Below are 20,800 nucleotides of genomic sequence, written 5' to 3'. Positions count from 1 at the left end.
AAACTCGTAAAGGGGTATCAAGTTGTGCTACGTATCGCACCCACAAACATGCGGTCCAATCGCACAGCGTATAGGTACTTGTTACCTATCCGCCCTACGATCACTGGAGTCGAAAATACAAGCTGCGCTCCTCAGCCGGAGCGTAATACAAAACCTTTAAACTTCAATTTCACAATTTCTAAACTTCACAATGCACAATTCTATATCACGCTCCTCTGCAAATCTCTTCACGATTTGCGTGTTATTTCTATCTGTATTTCACGTAAGTCAGCCCCCTCACGCCACCAAGCCTCCACTTACTTGGTGTACCATGGGACCTGATTTCCGGGGTTCAATCCACTCACTCCGCTTTCACTCACTCAAATACACCTTGTTTTTCTTTTCTGTACAGAAAATACCACTCCCTTAGGTTGGTTACTTTACCCCAGAGGTACTTGCAGTTTTAAACAAAATATTTAAGGTAACCTGTTTTTGAAATCGGATAGTTATGTGCTATTGTATTAAATGTATACTATCCCGCCTTAAATTGAACAACTATCATGTGATTTGTAGTTAGCGTCCGTAATCCTATGCAATCTCGCGTAAACACGCGACCATGCGTGCCTTTTACGCCACGTGTGCGACACTGTACTTTGCCCATCCCACGTGTACAAACGTACGTCCGCAATAAAACAAATCACACAATCTCTATAAATGTGATCGATAAAAGCTACTATCGTTCACAAACACAACCCACACTTGTTCTGTATAAACCTGAAACGACTAGACCAGAACTGCGTTTTGTGTTTTATAATTACTCCCTTAAATACATTTATTTCAAATTTATCTGTATAGCAAACAAATGTATCCGATTTCGCACAGATCTATAATGACTAATAACCTATGGCAACAATATGTGGGAGAGTATGCAAAATATCGGTACCCTTTGTGTACACTTTTGGCGCCAAAAAAAATTACACAGATTTTTAAATAGCTTTTTGCCTGTTTACCTCCAGGTCCTTTCAGCACCTCTGCAGACCAGACAGAGCAGACACAATCTAACAGCACAAAATAGAGTTTTAAAACATCCAAGCAACCAGGAAAAGGTTTAACTTAAAGATGTATTTCCACCATTTGCTGATAGATTAAAGTCTGCTATGATCTGCTAGCCTATGAACGTGTGAAAAACTGGATCGAGTCCCTATTTGTAAATGCTGATTTACTTACAGGAATAAAAGCAATACCATAATACACTCAGTACACTTAAATTCGAGCCGCTGCGGCCGCTGTATGTAATCCTTAACCTACGTACTTTTTACACTGTTAGCGTACAAAGGCCCGTACCGTGTACGCTCTTTGCGTACACACGCCGCGACGGACGTACAAAGTACATGCAGTGCATACACACACACCGACACACTGAGAGCACAATGCAGCTATATGTGTGTCTGAAATACACTTTAAACCTTAGCAGGAAGGAGACACGACACCAATTGTATTTAAGATGTTGGGATCCGACCCACCAACATATAATTGCTGAAAGGGGGTTACAGCAGATATACAATCACAATAACAGAGAAGAGGCTACAATCAATGGTACATACGTTTGGTTTCGCCAGCGCCACATGGTCCGGTGCTCAGATCAATCAAGCAAGATGACCTTCAGAGAGAGATTACTGACCAGCTAGGCAGCTTGGCTTTTTTATACAGTTGGTCAAAACACAATGCAATAGACACTGTATGCTCTTCTTCCATTGGTTCGGGGGTGGGACATATCCTGTGCACTGGGGATCATTGGTCAGCTCAAGCAGTGGGCGATGGCTAAGTCTTGAGATGTGATTTCTGTTGTTTGCATCTGAGTTCCCGCCCCATGACCAGTTAAACCCATCACATTAATCATATATAAATCTGGTATTATTAATAACTTATTGTTGCAATATGTGACAATATTCTCATACCCACCAGATTACTGCTTATGTGACCCTGAACAATATGATCCAACACATGATATGATTATCCATTTCCATCCTCAAGATATACATATATCCATATATACATATATATATATACACATATATACATATATATGTATACATACACATACATTCCTGCTATTACAGTTTGTTAGGAAACATATATATATACATATATAAATATATATATATATATATATATATATTTATTCCCAAGAGTTCAGACCGTGAATGTTATTACCTCAGATATCTAAATGTCTGTTATGTGGTTTGTCAGCTGTTTCTAATCGAGTTCTTTCCAGTTAAACAAGGTGGATATTGTCTTCTTGTTTGTCCTGGTTTCAAGTAAGACAATGACAATCCAGTTTTTACTGTCTTCAACAGATACTGGACAACTCTAGAACAATGGGGCTAACCAAAGGTATTTGCCTTCTTCATAGGATTACAAAGCTTTGCGTAAACAAGTCAGTCTGGTACATTGTGCTGGAGTTTCTAGGAGGATAATTTATGTGTGAACTGTAACTTGCTACTAGAAGGATGTACAGACAGTGTGTGATTTATGCATTATATGGGTAAAATATTGAATATGGCTTTTGATGGCTTTTCCATGCGAATACAAATGCTACCGTAATTACTCATACCACGAGCTAATACGCAGGACAACGTGAGTGGTCATACGCAACTTGCGAATATGCGTACGCACGGCAGAACAAGTACGCGCACGGAGGCCATCTGTGTGGAGTTTGTCCGTGATGTGTGTACTGTAATATTTTCCGACTTCGACAGTAGATAATAAATACACAAGTTGCATGGAGCCTGTTAAATGTATATAAAAAGATTCAAGTTCAATTTTTGCTTTTTAAAACTCAACACTAATAAATACAGTACATCATCAGTCAGTGGCGCTGACAGCTCTTGGAGGGAACGTGGCCAACGGGGGAGATGTGGCCAGGCCCCCTCCTTACAAAAAATGAAAAGCCACACGTGGCGGCCTGGGGGGGAAGGATACCTAAGATAGATTTGATTGGTGGTGTAGGGCATGTGCGATTGGCTCCCCACCGCACATCACCGCACATAGGAGAGAGGCTGTCTGCTGTTGCTGCCTCCTCTGTGCGGCGCAGAAGACTCTACACATGTGCAGGTCTCTGGAGACATGGTGCTCACCATGTTCCCAGCGATAAATCTCTACTGCGGATGTGCGAATCACAGGGAAAATGGCCACTGATTGATTTAATCAGTAGCGGGACTCCAAAGAGGTAAGTAATTGAAGATGGGCACAGGGTGTGCAGTATGAGGCCCCTGCACCGCACACGCTGCACCTATTCAGTCTCTGACTGGGCCACCAGGGAGCCCTTCCGAGTATTAGCCACGCCCTCTTGTGTGAGGGTGGGGCTTACAAGAGTCAGACGGAGGGGAGGAGAGGTGCGCTGCGCACTGCGCTCTCCTCCCCAGCCACGGGAGCAGGTGATCCCGGGCGGCGGTGGTGACACAGGATCGGACTGAGGGGAGGAGAGGCTCATGCTGCACTTTTCTTCCCGGCCCTCAGATAAAGCAGCAGTGCCCGGACGGCAGCGGTGACTGTCAGAGGCCTCAGACACTGGAGCGGCGGCGGTAAGCAGCAATATGGGGCATTATCTCTGTATCTGGCACTGTGGGGGCAATACCTGTGTATCTGGCCCTGGGGACATCCGTGTATCTGGCACTGCTGGGGGCATCCGTGTATCGGGCACTGCTGGAGGCATCTGTGTACCTGGCACTGCTGGAGGCATCCGTGTATCTGGCACTGCTGGGGGCATCCGTGTATCGGGCACTGCTGGAGGCATCCGTGTAACTGGCACTTCTGGAGGCATCCGTTTATCTGGCACTGCTGGGGGCATCCGTGTATCTGGCACTGCTGGGGGCATGTGTGTATCTGGCACTTCTTGGGGCATCTGTGTATCTGGCACTGCTTGGGGCATCTGTGTATCTGGCACTGCTGGGGGTATCTGTGTCTCTGGCACTGCTGGGGGTATCTGTGTATCTGGCACTGCACTACTTGGGGCATCTGAGTATCTGGCACTAATGGAGTCATTATGTGTATTTGGCACTCTACTGGGGTCGTTATTTGTATCTACTGTTCTCTCCCGGCATAACCCAGGCGCGTATACTACTGTTCTTTCCAGTTGAAACCCAGGCACTGCTTGGGGCATCTGTGTATCTGGCACTGCTTGGGGCATCTGTGTATCTGGCACTGCTGGGGGTATCTGTGTCTCTGGCACTGCTGGGGGCATCTGTGTATCTGGCACTGCACTACTTGGGGCATCTGTGTATCTGACACTAATGGAGTCATTGTGTGTATTTGGCACTCTACTGGGGTCGTTATTTGTATCTACTGTTCTCTCCCGGTAAAACCCAGGCGCGTATACTGCTGTTCTTTCCAGGTGTAACCCAGGCGCGTATACTACTGTTCTTTCCAGGTGTAACCCAGGCGCGTATACTACTGTTCTCTCCCAGTGTAACCCAAGCGCATATACTACTGTTCTCTCCCAGTATAACCCATGCGCATAGATTACTGCTCTCTCCCGGTGTAACCCAGGCACAAACACAACAGCCTGAAATGTGCAGCGAGGTAGAGCTCTTTTTCGTTATATACTATGCTAGGTCGCGCCTATAATGGCTGGCCACTCGTCTCTGGTCATATGGCCACACCCCTTCCAGCATATGGCAATGCCCCTTAGTGGGCCCCTGTGATTGCATTTCCCTGGTGTGCCCTTCATGCACCAGTCCGACACTGCACCTATTATAGATTCGAATACGCACAGAGCGTTATTTCTGGAAATTGCATTCCAGGCACAAGGAGCAAGTAGAAGGGGGAAAAAGGGGAAAACGTGTGTTTATGTATAGCTCTGCATTAGGTCCTATATTTGCTGTGTTTTACCCACTATATGGCACTGTGCAGCACTGTGGCACATTAAACTTTAATAACAATAATATCAAATTAAATAACTTATAGCAACCAGTCATACATTTGTTTGCATTTGATTGTAGATAGGTACACACAGGGCAATATTTAGGGGGTCATTCCGAGTTGATTGATAGCTGCCGTTGTTCGCAGTGCAGCGATTAGGCTAAAAATCGGCATTTATGCGCATGCGTATGCACCGACGTACGGGTACAAAGTCCTTTGTGGTTTTGCACAGGTTCTTGCGAAGCTTTTAGTCGCATGGCACAACGCAGGAAGATTGACAGGAAGGGGACGTTTCTGGGTGTCAATTGACCGTTTTCTGGGAGTGTTTGGAAAAACGCAGGCGTGCCAGGGCAAACGCAGGCGTGGCTGGGCGAACGCTGGGCGGGTGTGTGACGTCAAAAGCCAACCCTCTAACGTTAGAATCAATGCACACGAAGAGTAAGTCCAGGGCTGGTCTTGTTTTGCACAAAATGTTTTTGCAGGCGCTCTGCTGCACAGGCGTACGCACTTCTGCAAAGTAAAAATACACTCCCCGGTGGGCGGCGACTATGCGTTTGCATGGCTGCTAAAAACTGCTAGCGAGCGATCAACTCGGAATGACCCCCTTAGTCAAGTTCAAGTGAACACCCAATATATTTCGAACCTGTTGGCGAATGTGTTCCCTGATATGTCTGTGAATAACGTCATCCACAGACATATCGTGACGGCTGTGCAGCACAGCCGTTGGCTGATAATCTGCAGATATATCGGGTCATCTGGCTGTGTCTACGGGTGGTCCTCTGACCGCCCATACACTTGCTGGCTGCAGGTGGCTGATGTCACAGCTGGGCGGGCAAATTCAAATGCCGGTCCAGCTGGACTTACCTTGATCGGCTGCTCGGTTGGCGCAACGGTGGGTCCACTGACATGTCGGCCTGGTGTAACCCAGCCTTACATTGCACTTGCTCGAAGTTAGATGTTGACTGAGATACAGTATAGGTTATTGTTCTTTTGCGCTTAGGGGTATATTCAATTGTACTCGGAACTGCCGTCTTGTTGGAAAGACGGCAGCTTCCGACTTTTTTAGGTCAGGAAACTGTTCCAACCTATTCAATTTAGCTGGTGTTTTTCCGACAAGTTGTCAATTCCGACTTGTCGGAAAACACATGGATCGTCAGAATAGCCACGGATCCACATGTTTTGTCAGAATCGCGGCCAAATCTGACAGGTTTTTGCCCCGTTTCCGACAATGACTCTTGTGGTTGGCCCCACTTAACCTCGCGGTCTACCGAAGACCGCAAAGTTCCCACCATTGGATACAATGGAGCGCCTATGCGCTACATTGTATCTACAATGCGCAGCCTGACTGATAGCTCAGGCGCGCACAGCCAATCAGGAGAGTGCCATGACGTGGCGCTCCCTGGTTGGCTGAAGGGACCCTCTTTGACAGCAGTCACGGGGGGTCCCGACAGTCAGGGAAAGGGGATCCATGTGTAAACATGGATCCCCTTTCAGTGCGTGGTTCGGGTAATCCGTTTTTTTATTTTCCCGAATCCCTGGATTACAAATTTAAAGAAGAGGACCGATCTACACCGGATTATTTGTGAGTATAATTTTATTTACAGGTACCCCTGGATTCTACTGGAGAAGAGGACCGACTGCTTTGTGTCAACATAGGTAAGTATGTATGAATGTAAGTGTGCATGTATGTTTAATAAAATTTTACTATCAAGGTGTGTGTTCTGTTTTTATTTGGGTATTTTTTTGTAGAAGAACTACAGGTACCAGCGGGCCCGTTTCCCCCCGCATGCTGGTACTTGTGGTTCTCCAAGTACCAGCTTGCGGGGGAGGCTTGCTGGAACTTGTAGTACTGCTACAATAAACAATATTCTTTTTTTTTACACTACGGCTATCAGCCTCCCATCCGCCGCCCTTGGATGGGGGGGACAGCCTCGGGCTTCACCCCTGGCCCTTGGGTGGCTGGAGGGGGGGACCCCCAGATTTATTTTTTGCACCAGGACCAGGTGCAGAACCCGGTGCTGGTTGTTAAAATATGGGGGAACCCCTGTGAATTTTTGCCCCGTATTCTTACAACCAGGACCGGCTCAAAGAGCCCGAGGCTGGTTATGCTTAGGAGGGGGGACCTCACGCAATTTTTTTGTGTGATTTTTAACACTTTCCACACTTCTTTAAGGTACACAATGAAGCCCTGCACGGATCACACTGATCCGGCAGGGATTCATTGTGTTAAGTCCGGCAGTGTTTTACTAATCAATCCCGTAAAACACTGCCAGACATTATGAATGACATCAACATCGGAAAACACGACAATGCAGAATACGACAGCATAGTTAATGAGGCGTAAAAAAAAACAAAAAGTTGCAAATTATCACTGCCGATGTCATTCGTGTTTCATCTTCAACCAAATTCTGAAAATTACGAATTTTAGTAAATATACCCCATAGACTTCATCACCGGCCTACTAGAAATGTACCGTGGCCATGAATGTCTGTGGAAGATCAAAGCCAAGGGGTATTCGGATAAAGTGCGGCGGAATGCGGCCTTGGAGGAGCTAGTGGAGTACAGCAGGCCCTTTGTGTCCGGTGCTGACAAGGACTGGGTAAAGAAAAAGATACAGAACCTGCGTACGGTGTTCCTCAAAGAACACAAAAAAATGGAACAGTCCAAAAGATCTGGAGCAGGTTCATCCCAGATTTACAAGACCTCGCTCTGGTACTACCCCATGCTGGAGTTTGTCCTGGACCAGGAGGCTACCCGGACAGGTTTCACCTCCCTCCCTTGGACTGCCACACCAGAGCCCGAAGAGGGTGAACTATCTTTGTCTGTATCTGTAAGTATATATTTTTGAATAAGTTTTTAAGTTTTTGCAAGTTCCATCATCAGTCCAACACAGTACACTTAAATGTGGTCCTCCTGCCAATCGACTGCACCCAACCTGTTAAAATAGGCCAGGTACTCGTCCCTGACCTGTTTTGCCCATAGACTCGCCCTAGAATGGAGTGGAGGTGGTTCCACAGAGGGAAATGGTGAAGTCTCCTCTGGGTGTTCTGGATCTGGGTCTCCTGGCGCCGGTCTGGACAGTGTCCTATGCTGGGTGGTTTTTCTGTGCAAATAGTTATGCAGGACACAGCACGCAGTCACCACCCAATCTATCTGCTCCACCTGCAAATTGATATTCATTAGGAATATGCGGAAGTGGCTAGACAGGATGCCAAAAGTGTTCTCTACAATTCGGCGTGCCCGGGATAGTCTAAAATTACAGATGCACTTCTTCCTTGTCAGGTGCCTTTGGGGCTATGGCTTCATAATGTTCTTGTGAAGTGCGAATGCCTCATCAGCCACCAAAACAAAATTGAGGCTGTGCTTGGTTTGCTCCCTAGATGGCAAGTTCAGGGTCTTTGTGGTGAGCCGCTCGTAGAAGGTGGTATTCTTCAGCGACCCACCGTCTGATGCACGTCCGTTTTTGCCAACGTCAATGAAGATTAATTCATAGTTGGCATTCACCACTTCCATCAGCACGATGCTGAAATACCCTTTATAATTATAATAAAGGGATCCGCTGTTTGCGGGAGGGTTGATGCGGACGTGTTTGCCATCTATCGCTCCCCCACAGTTAGGAAATTGCCAGGTAGTGGCAAACTCCTCTGTCATGGCTTGCCATTCAGATGTACTTGCAGGAAGCTATAAAAAAAAAGAAATTAAAAATTAAAACATGTATTTAAACAGTGTATTTAAAAAAAAATCTACTACAGAGTGGAAGTGTGGAGATACCCACCACCCCAGACCTAAGTCTCATCCTGGATACCGAGGAATCCCAGACTTAAGATATGACCCCTGAAGCATCAGCTACCCCTGATACCTCTGCAGAACCAGCTCCTCCGCCGCGCCCCCGGAAGAGAACCCAAAAAAACAAACAACCACCGGCCAGGAGGGCAAAGACCTCATATTTGAGGAGATCAAGGCAAGACTTGCCCAGCCCCCGACCACTACACAAGATTTGGGGAATTCTTGGCCTCTGCCATGCACAACCTGCCACCTGGGCAAGCGGAGCAGATTGAGCATCTAAATTTAAAGAGGATTAAAAAGGCCTGAAAAGCGCAACTACAAGACAATGTCGTACTGTTCGACCACCTTCCTGTCACTGCTCCTCCCACCCAACCCCATCCTATTCCGCCCACCCAACCCCATCTCAATCCGCCCACCCAACCACAGCTTATTCCGCCCACCCAACCACAGCCTATTCCGCCCACCCACCTGCTCCTCAGCCATATACTCTGCTATGCTGGAGGCATTTGAAATTTTGTAGGTATTTTATAATCCCCGATAAATATGGTGCAGTATAGGCTATATGGAGTTTTGGGGCCAGATTTTTGGGGTAGGATACACGCATACTGTAGGTGCATAATAATGGGGCCGGGCCTATTCACTCCGCACTTTACAGCATGTGTGTATTCTTCCAATCAAATCTGTGCCCAAAACACCATCTAGCCCTCCATCATAGGAGTGAAAGTACCGCACCATATTTATTGGGAATTCAAATTCAAATAAACTGTTATTTAATCATTTTAATTATTTTATTACATATATATATCCAAATTGTGATGTCATGTTTTATATTTATATGTGCCATATTCGCAAATCATTGCATAGTTTTTGCACAGTTGTTTACAAGTAAAAAAACATCAACTTTTATTCTATAAACAGTTTAAAAGTAACTAAACAGGTGTGGTGTGTATTTTATTTACCTTCAAATACTGGTCCTGCAGCACCTTCACAATGGCCTTGCAGGTGTCAGGGATTATCCGACCCAAAGCCTGGGGGCTGATGAGTGTCCCGAACTTCAGGTCCTCCAATGACCGCCCTGTAGCCAGGAACCTCAGCGTAGCAGTCAGCCTCTCCTCTGCAGGGATGGCCCTCCGCATCTTGGTGTCCTGCCTCTCGATGTAGGGAGTCAAGGCCCAGCAACTCCTGGAAGGTATCGTCATCCATTCGAAGCTACAGTAGTTGCGATAATCTTCAGGATTATCCCTAATCTCGGTCAGGAGCGACATGTGAGAGAGAGTCCCCGTCTTCATCAGCCATTCCTTGCTCCAAACAGACCTTACCCTCTTCCGTTTCAGATCCCTGTCACGTTTCAGCTCCATAGGCTAACATAAATTGATACCTGTAGGAATACATCACAGAACAGGATAAAGAGCACTTTGTTCAGGAAAACCAAACAAAGCAAAGCATGGGAGCAATGTGGAACGCTCAGAAGGTATAAACCAGCCTCACTATTCACAGAGCAGCAGTGTGCACAGGGCTAAAATGGCTGCTGCTATTTATATGCCTATTTGGCCCACCACCCTAGCACCCTAATCCAGACCATCAGATATATCTTATGGTAAATGTGAATGCATACATCGCATGCAAAAAAAGTCACATATGTACCAAATGGAATGGAATTACATGGAACAACTCCCGGGAGAGTTCAAGGGAAATCGCCTCCGACTTCAGCCATCATAAATATCGCTGTAGTGTATGGGGCCCTTTAGAATTTAAGCACACATCGCTACGTGTGTACCCCCCTTTAGTTCTTGTACAAACATTGGATAGTAGTACTGCCATGAGAGTGACCAGATTACCAAGCAGTGTCACAAATAGATTATGTTTATATTATTTCCATGGTAACCACACAGAAAGCATGGTAAATCATGCTATGAGCTATGGATTCAAAACAGCGACCTTTACTGGCTCCCCTTCCCATTCAGAATCCAATTCAAGCTTCTCATGCTCACCTACAAAGCCCTCACCCCCTTTTCTCCTATTTACATCTCTGACCTTATCTCTCTTTACATTCCCACCCGTCCTCTTCGCTCTGCTAATGCACGCCATCTCTCCTGCCAACTGATTACCTCCTCCCACTCCTCCCTACAAGATTTTGCACATGCTGCTCCCTATCTCTGGAATTCTCTACCTCTCCCCATCCGACTCTCCACCTCTCTACAAAACTTCAAACGGGCTCTCAAGACCCACTTCTTCACCAAACCCAGCCAAATCTCATCCTAACCCTCTTGTCTATGCTCACTGTCTACCCTATCTGTGTCACCCCGGTCTGTTAGCCCTTCGCCTTTTAGATTGTGTCTTTCCTTTTCTTACTTACACTATCTTATACTCCATACTCCCTTTGATGACACCTAACCCCGGGTTTTCCATACCTGTCCTATATTGTCTTGAACTGTAAGTGATGGTTTTCTTGATTGCTCATTTGATTATGTACTCTGTAATGGGCTCTGCGGATCCCTTGTGGCGCCATATAAATAAAAGATAATAATAATAACAACTGCTCAAATCATAGATACAGTGGAGAGTTTATTTGTTTATTTTTAAATGCAGGTGTGACCTTGTGGAGCTTCATTACTTTCTTTAAACCATCTTTGCTCAACCAAGCCACATAACCAGCTGCTCGGAGCTGTGGACCAGACTTGCAGCATTCTGTCTGCTGGTCTTCTAGCCTCAGGCAGTCTGTGACTGGAAGACAGTTCATTTCTCTGAGCCTGAAGTACCAAATTCTTGCTGACAAGAACATTGAATACAAGATTCATTACAATGTTATTGTTCTGCCAAGTGAACTGAAGCCTGTACTAACATGAACCATGAGTTATTACATATAAAATGCTGGAAATCTATAGCAAGTTGTTAAGAGAAAGAGTCTGGTTTTGTGGCTGTATGATCTCATTAAAATCTGATGTTGTACTGTTGATTCTGAAGTAATTCATAGTAGAATAATATATACACCACACAAAAGTTACTCATATCACAGGTATGTATTCCATACCTCCCAACATTAGGACTTCACGAAGAGGGACACCTCAGAAAAGGGGGACGTAACCTGCAGAAAATGGGGCATAGCTTCGCAGGAGGGCCCGCAATCGCGAGCCACGCCTCCATTTTCATCACTGAGGGTGCATGCCCAGCGATCCGTGAGCTGCTGGCATTCCCCCTCTCCCTCTGTCTCCACAGAATAGACGCTGTGTGCATGTGCACAGCGTTTATTCTCCGCTGCTCTGCTAAGCAGAGCAGCAGTTACAGGAGATGCCCAACTGCCCCCCCTCACCCCCCCCCCCCCCACTGCAGGACACTGCGGCCCATGGGTGGGACAGCGGGACAGTCCAAAAAAAACGGGACTGTCCCGCGGAAATTGGGACAGTTGGGTGGTATGGTATTCCACAAGGCAATGAATAGCACATTGAGAGGTCTATTTAGTGACTTGTCTATCATGGGTGCAGAGTATGGGGGTATCATGGGACTGTAGGGGTAATTCAGATAAAAACGCACAGCAGCAATCAGATCCTAACTGCGCATGAGTATGCACCGCAATGCACACGCGCGTCAGACATGTTAGGATATGGTGCACTCTGTACCTGTCTCCTTCTGTGTATCAGTCTATGGGTGCATCCCCTAATATTAGACCTCTAGTGCCAAAAGTCCCTCGAAGGTGGTCATATGATGTAGTTTCCTGTTCCTCCATCTCAGATAGAGAGTGAGGAGAGTGTGACACAAACAGAGAGAGAGTCCTGGTGTACAAATGTGCAGACCTGAGATTGGGAGCAGACCTCAGCTACAGAGACTCACAGTGTTTCCAGTGCATGAATTATCTTCTCTACAGTGGGAGTCAGACTGCACGGCTGTGCAGTCCTCCATGCTTCACCACCACAGACATCTCCTGATAAGTACCACTACCTAATGCTGTTACCTTGTTTGATATATGGGCTCCAGATTACAGCTATCAGTGTTACATATGAGTCACTTGTGTTTACTAAATAAACCTGCACTACTGTTTAAGTCACTAAGAGTGTGGACTGACGTCACTGCACCAGGCAGCCCAGAGCACTCTGCCAACAGGTTATGGGCCCAGTCCCATGCCCAGACCCGTGTGTACTTGAAGATTAACCCCCTGAGTGGAATAATCACAGTGACACAGTTTAAAGTGACATTTTATACAAATTCAGAAAGGATGTTTAGCACAGGACACAGCATGTACTTTGCTAAGCTGAAGGGTTCAGAGAACTATGCTACATGGAAGTTTGCCATGGAGATGCAGTTTAATCCGGAAAAGTTGTGGAAGGTTACTATAGACCCAGGAGCAGGTCCAAACCCAGATGACGTAGACAGAGCCATCGGAACTATAGGTTTAGCTGTGGAGCAGCATAGCTATTCAATAGTCAGTGGGAAAGTGTCAGCTAAGGACATGTGGACAACCCTGCAAAATGCATACAAAGATAAAGGCCCTCATTCCGAGTTGTTCGCTCGGTATTTTTCATCGCATCGCAGTGAAAATCCGCTTAGTACGCATGCGCAAAGTTCGCACTGCGACTGCGCCAAGTAACTTTACTATGAAGAAAGTATTTTTACTCACGGCTTTTTCTTCGCTCCGGCGATCGTAATGTGATTGACAGGAAATGGGTGTTACTGGGCGGAAACACGGCGTTTCAGGGGCGTGTGGCTGAAAACGCTACCGTTTCCGGAAAAAACGCAGGAGTGGCTGGAGAAACGGTGGGAGTGCCTGGGCGAACGCTGGGTGTGTTTGTGACGTCAACCAGGAACGACAAGCACTGAACTGATCGCACAGGCAGAGTAAGTCTGAAGCTACTCTGAAACTGCTAAGTAGTTAGTAATCGCAATATTGCGCATACATCGGTCGCAATTTTAAGAAGCTAAGATTCACTCCCAGTAGGCGGCGGCTTAGCGTGTGTAACTCTGCTAAATTCGCCTTGCGACCGATCAACTCGGAATGAGGGCCAAAGTTCTAATGAGAAGGATAAGTTTAAGACGCATGCTATATGTAACGAAACCGAGTGCCTGCAAGGACATGAACTATTACATTGATAAGTTATTGCCGATAGCTCAGCAGTTGGCATCTGTGGAGGCACAGGTGGACGAGGAAGAAGTTGCAATGGCTATTTCTCTTACGTCCTAGAGGATGCTGCAGAGGATGTATCCTCCCAGGATGATCCCATTCCATGTAATCAGGATAGCAAAGGTTTAGCACAGATACCAGCAAGGGAACCGGAGTGGTTTTCCTCTATCAAATCTTGGATTTCTCAGATTTCTGACAGGGTTGCAAGTAATGAATCTGCAACCCAGGTATTGCAGAGCTCTATGGCAGTATGGCCGGTTTCTGGTACCTCAGGATGGCCCACTATATACCCCCACAAACGTGCGCTTGTGCAGGTCACACAAGAAGACACGGATACCGATTCTGATACCACAGATGGTGATGGGGATTTGTTGCGGGGGTCCGCATCTCCTGCAAAAGGGGTGCAATTGTTGATAGAGGCTATTAGGGATGTGTTGAATGTTAATGATACCACACCTGAGCAGGTTGAGGAGGCCTTTTTTACTGAAAATAAGAAAGCCTCGCTAACCTTCCCTGCGTCAAAGTAATTGAATGCTATATTTGAAAAAGCATGGGTAAACCCTGAGAAAAAATTCCAAGTCCCTAAAAGGGTCCAGGTGGCGTTTCATTTCCCTGAGGAGGATAGGAAAATATGGGAAAACCCGCCGATTGTTGACGCATCTGTGTCCAGACTCTCAAAGAAGGTGGTTTTGCCTGTTCCAGGATCTACCGCCTTAAAGGAGCTGCCTAAAAGTTATTGCTACTGCATGGATTGCAAAGGCAATAGTAAAGTGGTCGGCTACCTTACTTGAGGATTTGGATACGAGGGATAGGGATGATGTTGCTTTATATTTACGCAACATACATGATTCAGCAGGTTTTATGGTAGAATACATGAAAGACCTGGGTTCCATGGCTGCGGGAATATTTTCCATGTCTGTTTCAGCTCGTCGGGGACTGTGGCTGCGCCAGTGGTCGGCCGGCATGGAATCCAGAAAAAGTGTGGAGTCCCTACCCTATACAGGTCAGGCTCTCTTTGGGGAAGCTCTAGCAGCGTGGATATCCACGGCTACAGTGGGTAAGTCTCCGTTTCTTCCCTCAGCAGCACCTGCTCCGAAGAAATCCTTCTCTTCATCTGCACCGTAGTCCTTTCGGCCTAACAGGCCTAGAAAGGCCAGAACGTCTAATACCTTCTTTAGGGGAGGTCGAGTTAAGTCCAAGAAACCTGCAGCTGCAGGTTCCCAGGAACAAAAGCCTGCTTCAGGTACGCCAAAGTCCTCCGCATGACGGTGGACCACGCGGCCTGGAGGTGGGGCCAGTGGGAGCGAGACTCAGACACTTCAGTCACGTCTGGGTATAGTCCGGCCTGGATCACTGAGTGATAGATATTGTATCTCAGGGATACAGGCTGGAATTTCAAAGTCTCCCTCCTCATCGTTTTTTCAAATCAGGCTTACCAACTCTGTTGGCAGACAGCACTGTACTACAAGAAGCTGTCCAGTACCACCTCATATGCAGAACACGTTACTATTCGAACCTTTTCGTGGTACCGAAACCAGATGGTTCGGTCAGGCCCATTCTGAACCTGAAATCACTGAACCCCTTTTCTAAAGGAGTTCAAGTTCAAGATGGAGTCTCTCAGGGCGGTGATATCAGGTCTGGAAGAGGGAGAATTTCTGGTATCACTGGATATCAAGGATGCGTACCTCCACATTCCGATCTGGCTGTCGCATCAGGCTTATCTCCGTTTCGCATTACTGGACTGTCATTTCCAGTTCCAGGCCCTGCCATTCGGCCTTTCCACAGCACCAAGGGTGTTTACCAAGGTGATGGCAGAAATGATGGTTCTCCTCCGCAAACAGGGTGTGAACATCATTCCATATCTGGACGATCTGCTGCTAAAGGCATCGTCCAAGGAGAAGCTGCTGCAATCCATTGTTCTCACAACACGCTTCCTCGAGAGTCATGGTTGGATTCTGAACCTTCCAAAGTCACATTTGGAACCAACCCAGAGGTTGTCCTTTCTGGGAATGATCCTGGATACGGAAGTGCAAAAGGTGTTTCTTCTGCAGGAAAAGGCGTTGGTGATACAAGCTTTGGGTGGGATGTCCTGAAGCCAGCCCGGGTGTCGGTTCATCAATACATTCGCCTATTGGGAAAGATGGTGGCCTCTTACGAGGCTCTCTAGTACGGGAAGTTCCAGGCTCGGACCTACCAACTGGATCTCCTGGACAAGTGGTCGGGATCTCACCTCCACATGCACCAGAGAATTTGTCTGTCGCCAAAGGCCAGGATTTCACTCCTCTGGTGGCTCCAATTACCTCACCTTCTGGAGGGCCGCCGGTTCGGGATTCAGGACTGGATCCTTCTAACCACGGATGCGAGCCTTCAGGGCTGGGGAGCAGTCACTCAAGGAGTAACCTTCCAAGGACAGTGGTCAAGCCTGGAAGCCAGCCTGCCCATCAACATTCTGGAACTGGGAGCTGTCTACAACGGTCTTCTTCACGGGGCCCCTTGTCACTGACCTAGGTTGGGGGTGTTGTGAACTCGTGGGTTCTTCCGATGGTAGGGAAGAGGAACCACAGCTGGGTCGGAACAGGGATGGCCTGATATAGGTCTTCCTCATACAGGACTCTGACAGTAAGGCTTGGTGAAAATATTGAAGAACTTTATTGCAGGAAGGGAGCAACACAATGTGACATAGCAGCGAGGGAACTTATGGGAGAATGTCCAGGCCTATAGAAGAACCTGTAAGCAATGTTAAAGATGCTAATAAATGAAGTACTTGTGAGTGATGGTGAAAGACACTGAGAACGATGCTTTATAAAGATACTGGTGATTAAAGAGCTTGTGAGCGATGTAAAAGATACTGGTGGTGACTGAAGAACTTGTGAGCGATGTTTTAAAGACACTGATGATTTGAGGAACTTGCGAACGGTGTTTAAAGACACTGAAGATTTGTAGAATTTGAGAACGGGGTTTAAAGACACTGGTGACTTGTAGAACTTGAGAGCGGTGTTTAAAGACACTGATGATTTGTAGGACTTGAGAGCGGTGTTTAAAGACACTGATGACTTGTAGAACTTGAGAGCGGTGTTTGAAGACACTGATGATTTGTAGAACTTGAGAGCGGTGGTTAAAGACACAGATGATTTGTAGAACTTGAGAGTGGTGGTTAAAGACACTGATGATTTGTAGAACTTGAGAGCGGTGGTTAAAGACACTGATGATTTGTAGAACTTGAGAGCGGTGGTTAAAGACACTGATGATTTGTAGAACTTGAGAGCGGTGGTTAAAGACACTGATGACCTGTAGAACTTGAGAGCGGTGTTTAGCCCGCAGCCCACGCTGACTCCGAGAGGCGCTGGTGACTGGACCGCAGAGGAACATACCAGCCGCTGGGAACGCTGGAAACTGTACAGCAACTGGCACCTGGAAATGCCGGAGACACTGGAGTACAACTACAGAGAGACACGCCGGGAACAAGAGCACTGGCATCCACTTCAGGGGAAAAGACGATACTCAGGCGCCGAGGCTCTGCCCGGCGTCTGACTTTGAATCTCCCGCCTCCACTGGATTGGCGGAACAGTCTGATGACCTCACCCGTTAACGGCCCCATGATGCCGGGTGTCATGGTGGCGCCCCTGCCCTGGGGAACCGCCGGGAGCCACGCCAGCCAGACGCTGGAGCCCGTGGACCACCGAAGGCGGAGGCCGCAACACAGACCAGCAGGCACGCAGGGGTAAGCGCGCCGAACGCCGCCTCTGGCGTGTGACAGTAACCCCTCCTCCAGGAGTGGCCCCCGGACACTTTCCAGGTTTTGTTGGATGTCTGGAATGGAAGATCCGCACCAGTCGGCGAGCCATAACTTCAGTAGCCTTGACCCAGCTCCTCTCCTCGGGGCCAAAACCTTTCCACTCCACCAAATACTGTATATTCTTGTGAAGATAACGAGAGTCAAGAATAGCTTTGATTTCAAAGTCCGTTCCAGCTTTAGTCTCTGCAGAGGTTGGCCTCAGGGACTTTGAATGGAACCGGTTTAAAATAAGGGGGCGAAGGAGAGAGACATGGAAGGAATTTGGTATCCGGAGGTGGGAAGGTAATCCCAATTTGCAGACAACCGGGTTCAGGACTTGTAACACGGGGTAAGGACCAATAAACCTCGGAGCGAATTTCATAGTGGGCACCCTTAACCGAAGATTGCGGGTAGAGAGCCATACCCTGTCACCAACCTTGTATTGGGGAGCTGCTCGTCGCTTCCTATCCGCAAAGGACTTATAGCGGCCGGAGACTCTCTTGAGGTTAGCATGGACTCGACTCCAAATTTGACTGAAGTGCCGGAGAGTAGAGGCTGCAGCAGGAACATCCTCCGGAGGACAAATGGGTAATTCTGGAACTTGGGGATGAAATCCATAATTAATGAAAAATGGGGACTCACCAGTCGAAGAGTGGTACAGATGATTATGGGCAAACTCGGCCCATGGCAACAGTTCCACCCAATCATCTTGCGAGGGAGAAAGATAAACACGGAGAAAAGTCTCTAAATCTTGATTGACGCGTTCAGTTTGCCCATTGGTTTGTGGATGGTAAGCGGATGAAAACTTGAGTTTTATTTGTAAGGCCGTGCAGAGGGCTCTCCAGAATCTTGCAGTGAACTGTACCCCCCGATCAGAGAAGATTTCCTGTGGTAACCCGTGCAGGAGGAAATGTTCCCGGATAAATAACAAAGCCAGCTTGGGAGCTGATGGTAACCCGGTCAAAGGTACAAAATGTGCCATCTTAGAGAAACGGTCAATAATTACCCAGACGGTATTGTGACCCTTGGAGAGGGGTAATTCAGTGACAAAGTCCATAGAGATATGAGTCCAAGGCCTCTTAGGGATGGACAGTGGATGCAACAACCCCGCAGGAGGCAGATGAAGAAATTTGGGCTGAGCACACTGAGGACATGAGTTGACATAACCTTGAATATCCTTCTTCATAGTGTCCCACCAGTAAGATCTTCGTAGAAACTCCCACATCTTTTGAACTCCAGGATGACCGGAAAACTTGGAAATATGAGCCCACTGCAACAACCTTGGTCGGAATTTAGCTAGCACAGACATTCTCCCAGGAGGAGGACCCAGAGCGGTGGGAGCCGCTGACATAGAAACTGGACTGAGAATCAAAGCCTTCTCAACGGAATTCTCCTCATCCGAAGCCGTTAAGGAATGGGATAAAGCATCAGCCTTGGTGTTAAAAGTCCCAGCCCGGTACTGAATAACAAACGAGAATCGGGTAAAGAAGAGCACCCATTTAGCTTGACGGGGATTCAAGCACTGGGCCGTCTTGAGGTACAGCAAATTCTTGTGATCAGTGAAAATTGTAATTAGGTGTTTAGCACCTTCCAAAAGATATCTCCATTCTTCCAAGGCAGATTTTATTGCCAAAAGCTCTTTGTCTCCAATGGTGTAATTCCGTTCAGCAGGACAGAACTTGCGAGAATGGAAATCACATGGATGTAACTTCCCGTCTGGAGCGTACTGCGAAAGCACGGCACCTATGCCTACCGTGGAAGCATCAACCTCCAAAAAGAATGGTTTTGAAAAACTTGGTTGTTGAAGTACCGGAGCGGACATAAAGGCTGCCTTCAACTGAGCGAATGCTGCTACAGCTACAGAGGACCAATGACTTGGGTCAGAACCCTTCTTGGTTACGGCAGTGATAGGTGCCACAATGGTAGAGAATCCCTTTATGATTTTCCGGTAGTAATTTGCAAAACCCAAAGATCGTTGTACCGCTTTCAAGGAAAGAGGCTGAGTCCAGTCCCGAATGGCAGTGAGTTTCTCCGGATCCATACGAAGCTCTGTGCCCGAAATGATGTAACCAAGAAATGGAACAGAAGGGACCTCAAAGGTACATTTGGAAATCTTGCCATAAAGATGATTCTCTCGCAATCGAAGAAGTACCTCTTTGACCTGTATTCTGTGCTCTGTGAGATTCTTAGAAAATATCAGAATATCATCCAAATATACCACTACACTTAGGTATAGCATATCCCAAAAGATTTCATTAATGAATCCCTGGAAGACGGCAGGGGCGTTGCTGAGGCCAAACGGCATTACCAGATACTCATAATGCCCATCCCTGGTATTGAAGGCCGTCTTCCATTCGTCCCCCTGTCAGATACGTATCAAATTATAAGCTCCCCTTAAGTCGAGCTTGGTGAAGACTCAGGCTCCGCGAACTCTGTCAAAAAGCTTCATGATGAGCGGCAACGGATACTTATTCTTAATGGTGACATCATTTAGACCACGATAGTCAATACATGGTCTCAGCCCTCCGTCCTTCTTCACAAAAAAGAACCCTGTCCCCGCCGGGGAGGTAGAGGGGCGAATGAATCCTTTCTGCAGACTAGACTTGATGTAGTCCGACATAGCTTGGGTCTCGGGTAATGATAAGGGATAAGTGCGACCCCGAGGTGGCATTTTCCCCGGAATGAGCTCAATGGGGCAGTCCCAGGGTCTATGCGGTGGTAACTGATCGGCCGCCTGTTCCGTCTGAAAACTCCCGATAGGCCTCCGGAATGAGCCCTTCATCTGACTTGGAAGATACACGGAGTGGGTAGACAGGAGTGAGACAATTTGAATGACAAAATGGACTCCAAGATATTATTTGTGTCGAACTCCAGTCGACGTGAGGGTTGTGAAGTTTAAGCCAAGGAAGGCCGAGAACAAGATCGTGGGGCATCTCCCGAATCACTAGGAACTCCAGGCGTTCTTGATGCAGAGCTCCCACTTGCAGCTTGATTGGCACTGTACAACTTGAAATCAGACCGTTAGAAATGTGGGTACCATTGATAGCAGTCAACGCAGGGCCGGATTAACAATGGGGCTGATGGAGCTGCAGCTCCAAGCCCACCCTGAAAAATAGGCCCACGGAATCTGCAAATGTCTTTGCTGCTGTAAACAGGATTTTTTTTCTTCCTGCTACGGCAGCCTGCAGCGCACCCTAGGGCCCGTCCCCTCCGGCATCACCAACACC

At 47.3% G+C, this 20,800-nt stretch overlaps 1 protein-coding gene across 1 annotated transcript; it reads right to left on the bottom strand.

Moving 5' to 3' along the window:
• Nucleotides 1–4,144: 4,144 nt before the first annotated feature.
• On the bottom strand, nucleotides 4,145–10,057 carry LOC134911792 (uncharacterized). Its single transcript, XM_063919825.1, has 2 exons — nucleotides 9,645–10,057; nucleotides 4,145–8,580 (listed from the first exon to the last, which is right to left on the bottom strand). The coding sequence occupies exons 1-2, from the start codon at nucleotides 10,041–10,043 to the stop codon at nucleotides 8,194–8,196; spliced, it is 786 nt and encodes a 261-aa protein (XP_063775895.1). The 5' UTR covers nucleotides 10,044–10,057; the 3' UTR covers nucleotides 4,145–8,193.
• Nucleotides 10,058–20,800: the final 10,743 nt, after the last annotated feature.

This window comes from Pseudophryne corroboree, chromosome 4 (assembly GCF_028390025.1).
Source record: "Pseudophryne corroboree isolate aPseCor3 chromosome 4, aPseCor3.hap2, whole genome shotgun sequence".
Lineage (NCBI taxonomy): Eukaryota > Metazoa > Chordata > Amphibia > Anura > Myobatrachidae > Pseudophryne > Pseudophryne corroboree.
This window is presented reverse-complemented; position numbering and strand designations above follow the sequence as displayed.